Below are 7,600 nucleotides of genomic sequence, written 5' to 3' on the forward strand. Positions count from 1 at the left end.
AAGCCACAGCCTTGCAAAGACACCTCCAGCCTGTTCAAAAACCCTCATAGATCTGCCTCCCTCCCAGCCGCCAGCACCCACTTCCTGTCTAAGAAAAGGAAGTCTCTGGTTGGGTTTGTTCTTGCAAATGTCTCCAAAAAGACAGATAATGGAAATTAAATTCCCAAAGATATCTTGGGCAGAAAGGACCACATACTGTAGGATTTGAAGAATGTTTACAGATACTACAGAGTGTGATGGTGGGCTCTGAATATGGGAGAATTGTACCCAACCAAGTAACCTCTATCTTTTCTTTATTCTCATTTTGCCATTTTTATTAGAATTTTTTTGATTTAGTTGCTTAGGAAAACATATTTTAACTCCTAGGATGGTGAAATGATTACTGAGTGGGAGTTCAGGTATTTCCATGAGAATATAGACAATCCCCACGGAAATCTTCAGAAGGAAAAGGGGCTTGGTACAAGGAACTCAATTATCAGTGAGTCTTGCTCAGCATGTGGGCAAGAGCAGAACAATCTGATGACCCTGTCAACCTGGTGTGATGCATTTGGGTTGATGATGCTAGTTCACAAAATAACAAGTTAAGAGAGTAGAAAACATGGAGTCTAATATTGGGACACCATTTCACACCATTTCAAGGTCAACAGAGGTCTAGACCAGCATGAGAATCGCCAGAATAAAGCCAGGCAGTACAGGAACAGAATTCAGCAACAAAAGTCAAGAGGCATCCAGAGGCAGAGGCAGGAATGAATTTGTCACTTTCAACTTAACATGAGGCAGCCAGATTAACTTTTTAAGTTTCATTTAAGAAACTATGCCTCTTTTAAACATACCTATTGAAATCTAAATTCTAGGTATTCGTGTATTTGGGTTCTGGAATTTCCACTTAAATCTTCCTACAATTTCCAGCTTCTGCTAAAATTCCACATTTGTCATTTACTTTGTTGACTATATTAACATTCATCATTTTTAAGCCAATTTTGGATAACTTTAACATCTGAATCTGTTTGGGTCTGTTTCTTTTTTCTGTTTTCTCTGTTTGGTTTCTGGGCATGTGATTTTGTTTTCTCACACAACTAGTAATTTATTTGAATGCTGGATATTGTATATAAAAACTATAGAGATAATCTGAGGCTCTGAATGATTTCATCTTCCCCATATGATTCACTTTTGCTTCTGCTGGGAATTGTAGCAGGGGCAGATCACCTTAATTGAGGTTATGACTGAGTTGTATCAGAGCTGGGATTCGGCCTGCATTATGGCTGCTCGCCTTTGGTCTTAGCCATTTAAGTTCCAACTACATGTCTGGAGTTTAACAGCTTAATTAAAGTGTAAATTATATAACATAATATTTGCCCATTGCAAGTATGCAATTCAATGAATTTTGATAAATTTGTGGAGTTGTGCAACAATCACCGTGATCCAGCTGTAAAACATTTCATCCTCCCCACCCAGAAAGTTCCTTCGTGCTCATTTTCAGTCAATCCCTGCTTCTACCCCCAGCGCCAAGGCCTGGGGCCTTTGCCAGGCTCCTCTCCTATTCAGTAGTCACTGAACATAAATGTTCTCCAGATCAGAAAGGTGGTGGATGCTCCTTAAAACCTGCTACACTCTCAGTCTTCCCTTTTTTCCTCAGCTACTTAGGCAGCGATATAAAATTGGCAAATGACTTAGAGGGAAAAGTGATCTGTTAGATCTCTCCTTTCTCCTCGAGATCCCAGTCGGTTAGGTTCTTACTGCCTCAATAGCTCCAAGTGCCTTCAAACATTTATCTTTATATTTTGTTAAGTTTATGTAGTTGTTTTTGAAAAGAATGTTGTTCTGCAAAAATTCAGTCAATTAACTCCAAAAGCCAGTTTTTATATTTATTAAAGGTGAGGTGAAATTTTGTATGTTTGTATTTTAGATAGAAGCCTCTTGAAGAAAGGAAGGAGTGAACCTCTCTGCCTTCCCTTTTTTTTTTTTTCTTTTTGAGATAGAGTCTTGCTCATGTCACTCAGGCTGGAGTGCACTGGGGCGATCTCGGCTCATTGCAACCTCCATCTCCCGGTTTCCAGTGATTCTCCTGCCTCAGCCTGTGGAGTAGCTGGGATTACAGGTGCGCGCCACCACAACCAGCTAATTTTTGTATTTTGAGTAGAGACGGGGTTTCACCATGTTGGCTAGGATGGTCTCGGCCTCTGGACCTCGTGATCCACCTGCCTCGGCCTCCCAAAGTGTTGGGATTACAGGCATGAGCCACCATGCCCAGCTGCATCTCTCTGTTTCTAAGACCTCTACCACTTTGCTGCCTTTGGTCCACCATGGGACAGAGCCTTCACATGTTTGACCTTTTACCACAAGGAGGAGCTGTGACTCTACTGAGATTGAGGGAACTCAGAGGAAGGACAGAGCATTCTCCACATGGGAGACAGTTAAAAGAAATATCGGGTTTATTTGCAACAGGGGAAAATATGGTCTGCAGAAGCTGTGTTAATGCTGAAATGTGAGAGGTTAAATACAGACTATTCATTTGCCTTGCTGTGCAGGTGTTTTTGTTCTAGCAAAGAGCCTAGACTGCCAGATTTGTTGCATGTGACCCTGCATGGGATGAGAAAGGGGGAGAGTTTGAACTGGGAAAGAGGAGAGCTCACAGGCAGATGCCAGTGGAGGACCCATTCCTGAGAGGAATAAGAGAGGCTCTGGACACTGGGCCTCTGCTCCAGCTCAATCCTGCCATGAAATGACTTCCTGAGATGTGGGCAGTGAGCCTGACAAATCAGGGCTTCCTCAAGGGATATTGCAAAGAGAGTAATTACCAAGGGAAATCTACTTATCAGACCAAAGAATACCTGGAGAGCCATTCCCCTGACTCTAAATGATGAAAGACTTAAGCTAGAAGGGGATTTTCTTTTATTTTTCCTCTTCTGGATGTTCCTCTAAGTTCTTGGAGCAAGAGCTTGGAAGGATAGGAAACCCAGTCTCCTGGGTCTTAGCAAATGGTTCTGTCAAAACAGCATCACCAGACTCCCTTCCAGCTTCCAGCTTCAACATCTATCCCTGTCTCCCAAGACCCATGGAAGCTAGACTTGTCCAGATGTCAAAAGATGATGCCAAAACAGCTGCAGATGGGAAAGAAGGTGGCATGGACAGACCTCCAGGATGCACATCTGAAACAGGCTCTTCATTTTGTTTTCACTACAGGCTCCTATTTCACCTTTTCAAAAAGCATTTGGAATTTCCCTTACTTCTTGGAAATCCAAAAATACAGCAAAGATACATTTTATATAGGCGTTAGCTATTCAGCAGGAGGGAGCTTCAGAATATCTCTATACTCTACGATTTTCCACCATGCTGCCTGGAAGTGAAAGTCTAGCCAAACAGTTTAACAGGAAAACCATTAGCCATCCTGTGGAGGTTAATTTTGCAGTTTATTTTGGAATGGAACAAAAGCATGTATTGAAGATAGGAAACTCATGTCTACATGCTAGAATCTAAATTTCTTAACTTTCTGTAGTATGAGTCATTTTTAAATCTGGTAAAGTCATAAAACCAGACTATTCGAAACACACACTTCTAAGCTCAATATTAAATATTTAAAGTGGCTAACGTAAGTAAGAGTTGGAGAGTCAGGATCCCCCTGGACTTTCGAACTCCTACCCTCACAAAAAAATCTAGAGCTTCTTCTCAGTAAAAAAAAAAAAAAAAAAAAAAAAAAGGGGAACCTATAATAATTTTTCATTGTTAGTAAATAATCTCTATCCCTCATGGCAATGCATTTAATTTGTGTTAATTATTCCCCCAAACTTTGGGGAATTGCCCAAATATAACACGGGGTTTAAATACTGGACAGCCAAAAATATGACCCATGTTCAAAATATGCATCGTGATATCATTCAGTTCAACGTGTTCTAGTTCTTCTGCAGCCTCCTGCCTCGTTCCCTTTGCCCCTACAACTCTCCGCCTTTTTGTGGATTAAGTTATCCCCAGGATAAAATTACTGTGTTTTCTTCCCTGTTTGACTTTCTTGTTGGAAGCCTGGCTCTTCCCAGGGATCCCAGCATCTATCCTCTCTCCTTTCTGTAGCTTTTTCCCCCTTCCGCAGCAGAGTGGGCCCTGTTAGAAAAGAAGAGGTACATCATCAATTTATTTGCTCCTTTTTTGTACTCAGATCATGTTTTTTTTTTTTTTTTTTTTTTTTTTTTTTTTTTTTTTTTTTGAGACAGAATCTTGCTGTGTCGCCCAGGCTGGAGTGCTGTGGCACGATCTCGGCTCACTGCAAACTCCACCTCCCAAGTTCATGCCATTCTCCTGCCTCAGCCTCCAGAGTAGCTGGGACTATAGGCACCCGACACCACACCTGGCTAATTTTTTTGTGTTTTTCGTAGAGACGGGGTTTCTCTGTGTTAGCCAAGATGGTCTTAATCTCCTGACCTCGTGATCCACCCGACTCGGCCTTCCAAAGTGCTGGGATTACAGGCGTGAGCCACCAGGCCCGGGCTAGACAATTCTTGATGGACAACGAAACACTTTTGCTTTTCATGTCTCCTGTAAAACACAAAACAAAACAACAACCAGAACTAACATTGCCTCATGTGAGGCGAGTGTCTTTCTATCAGTTTCATTCCAGTGCCTCTCCCGGAGACTATCCATGTGATTTGGTAAAAACCCTTGCGTAAGATAGTGAGATACTTATTTATTTAAAGTTTACTCTTTAAGAATGGTTACATCTTTATGTAGTTATCATCACCATTGTATGTAGCCTCTTGTCATTTCACTATCTTCCCTCACTTCCATTCCTTCTTTGAAAGGCTTCACATGTCAGCTGTGTGGTGCAATGAGGTAGGTACTGAATAAGACTCACATCTAGGGGGTACCTAGTTTTGTTCACAGAATTTTAGAGCTAGACAGAGTGTTGAAAATTATTTATTTATGCCCATTGTTTCATAGATGAAGAAATGAGATGTTTTAAAAAAAGTGTTTAAATGTAAATAGTAACTATATTGCTGGCCTCCATGTAACCTGTATTTCATGTTCTTAGTCTACAGATAATGTGTGAATGTGTTTTTGCTCCTCCTGGATTATAAGCATCATGAGAGTGAGAATATTGTTTACTCATGATTCGCACTAAGTAGCCATTCAATGACTGCAAACAAATAAAGCATGCTTGAAGTTCCAAGAAGGATGGTGGTCATTTTTCTTTTGTTTAGTACTAGTTGTGTGTTTAGCAAATCACAAATGAACCATCAGGGTCTGTCTTTGGAGGGGTTTCACCATTAGATGACAGCATTACCAAAGTTAGTGTGTGTGTGTGTGTGTGTGTGATTGTGTGTGTGTGCACGCACGTGCACGTGTGCATATGTGTGTGTGTGAGAAATGCCTTTCTAGCAGTGCTGGTCCCTGGTTTTCCTCCTAGAGGTTGCTGCCCTGGGGCCACTGATGGAGGCACTGAGGTCTGAGTGCTGGGCCTTGCTGACCACTGCAGGAGGAGCTGTGGCCCGACCACACCCCTGAAGCTGGGTGGATGATGTCTGGCAGAAAAGAGGAGTACCATCGGCAAGAATAAAGGGGACAGGAGTCCTCAACAGGGGATAATTCAGAAAACACGAAGGCATGTTGTGTTGTCACATTGGCATCAGGTGGGTAGGGCCCAAGGATGCCACTAAGCATCCTACCTGCACAGGTCAGCCCCCCACAACAAACAATCACCTGATCCAACATGGCACTAGTGCTGAAGTTGAGAAACTCTGCAATAAGCTTGTGTTGTAAACTTCGTACCAAGAAGGAGGATTATCTGCAGACAACTCAAGGGCAGTGACATCACCTACTTTTGTTTTCCCTGACTGCCGTGTTGTTGACCTTCATCGCCATTCTTTCCCAGCACACGGTGTCTGCATGTTGTCCAACAGCCTCCTGTTTCCTCATAGATCTACCCCTTGGACAGATAAGAACATCAGAGGGAGCCGGGCTGCAGTTCACTCCCAACAATGACCCTTCAACAGGGTTTTCTCTGAACTAGCATCGCAGTCATGTGGGTTAGGTGGTTGCAGCTGGTACTCAGGTGAAATCTTAGGCCAGTCTCTTCTGAATCAGGGGGACTGCTGACCATTAATCAGATCTTCAAGTGAACAAAGATTCAAGAGAGCAAAACAGTGTTCTGCATTATTGTGAAGGGGAAGCAAAGGATCCAGAGAGGAACAGCAGCCTGACTCTTGGGGAAGGGCATGAAAGGGAGAGGAAGGGAGGAGGTGGTCAATCCGGGGTAAGAAGCGAGGAGGGAGGGGGCTAATGGCACAGGAATGACTGTCAGAGACATCCTGAAGGCTACAATTCAACCCTCTCAACTTTTCCCAGAAGTTCCAAAAACTCCTTTAAAGCAGCAAGTGCAGGGCATGAAAAGGACGAGCCATGCTAGAGGAGAGCCTGGGAATGGGGAAATGATTACAGGCTGTGACCTCACTGGCGCAGCCCCTCTCAGCGGCAGTGGAAAGCACAGCCTAGACTTCTCACCACTGCACACCAGAATCCTGCCGCAGGCCTTGCCTGGTCTGCCCAACTCTGTCATGGGCTGCAGGCTCCTCTGCTGTGTGGCCCTCTGCCTCCTCCAAGCAGGTGAGTCCTGGGCCCAGGTGACATGATCCTGTTGGAGTCCCTAAGTCTTTTCACCATGACAACAACAGCAGGCTACCTCCTGGGATTTGCCTGAATTCTGCATCTTTCCTTTGCAGGTTCCTTGGACACAGCTGTTTCCCAGACTCCAAAATACCTGGTCACACAGATGGGAAAGAAGGAGTCCCTTAAATGTGAACAAAATCTGGGCCATGATACTATGTATTGGTATAAGCAGGACTCTAAGAAATTGCTGAAGATAATGTTTAGCTACAATAACAAGGAGCTCATTATAAATGAAACAGTTCCAAATCGCATCTCACCTGACTCTCCAGACAAAGCTCATTTAATTCTTCACATCAAGTCCCTGGAGCTTGGTGACTCTGCTGTGTATTTCTGTGCCAGCAGCCAAGGCACAGCCCTGCAGAGTCACCGCATTCCGGTGCACAAACCTCCCAGCTCAGCCAGGAAGCTGTGGGCCAGTGTGTGCACCTGCACCCAAGGCTCCAGTCTCCACTCCCTGATGGCCTCTGATGGAGTTTCAGTCCGTAGTATAGCCGGCTAGTGCACCCAGTGGAGAAATCCTCTATTTTACACACACGAAAGTCTCACAGAATTGTTTCTCAGCTAGAGCAGGGCTTCACAACAAAGCCACTGAAGTATTAGGGCTCCACAAACAAAAAAGGAGCCTGTTCCACGCACTAAAGATCTGAACTGGTGGAGGAAGCTATTTCTTGTCTTTCTATGCTGTACACATGTGTTCATATTTTATATAACATTATGAAAAAATATGATTGCTAAAATGGTTGATGAGCACAACGAAGGGGAAGGAAATATTTCTAAGATCAAGAGACAATTCTAATGATCAGTAAGTACTTTATTTAACAGAAAATATTGGGAGAGGCATGAAATTCCATGGCAATAGGTAAACTGGAAAGTGTTGAGGAGAAGCTGGTGGAGGCAGCCTTGTGCCTTGTAGGCTCCTTCTCTTCAAGAAGGGTGACCAGCAAGC

The 7,600-nt window shown here is 43.5% G+C and overlaps 2 gene segments (V, D, J or C); both read left to right on the forward strand.

The window, feature by feature from the left end:
* Nucleotides 1-5,545, forward strand: part of LOC108541473 (T-cell receptor beta chain V region CTL-L17-like) — a 7,033-nt gene extending 1,488 nt beyond the window's left edge. Inside the window, 1 exon segment of the V gene segment in view lies at nucleotides 5,465-5,545. Coding sequence covers nucleotides 5,465-5,545 — 81 coding nt within the window.
* A 910-nt stretch (nucleotides 5,546-6,455) lies between these two features.
* On the forward strand, nucleotides 6,456-7,153 carry LOC108541475 (T-cell receptor beta chain V region A20.2.25-like). The segment is given in 2 exon segments: nucleotides 6,456-6,591; nucleotides 6,708-7,153. Coding segments are annotated over 2 exon segments (495 nt in total).
* The last annotated feature ends 447 nt before the right edge of the window (nucleotides 7,154-7,600 follow it).

This window comes from Rhinopithecus bieti, unplaced genomic scaffold, assembly GCF_001698545.2.
Source record: "Rhinopithecus bieti isolate Rb0 unplaced genomic scaffold, ASM169854v2 scaffold_20175, whole genome shotgun sequence".
Lineage (NCBI taxonomy): Eukaryota > Metazoa > Chordata > Mammalia > Primates > Cercopithecidae > Rhinopithecus > Rhinopithecus bieti.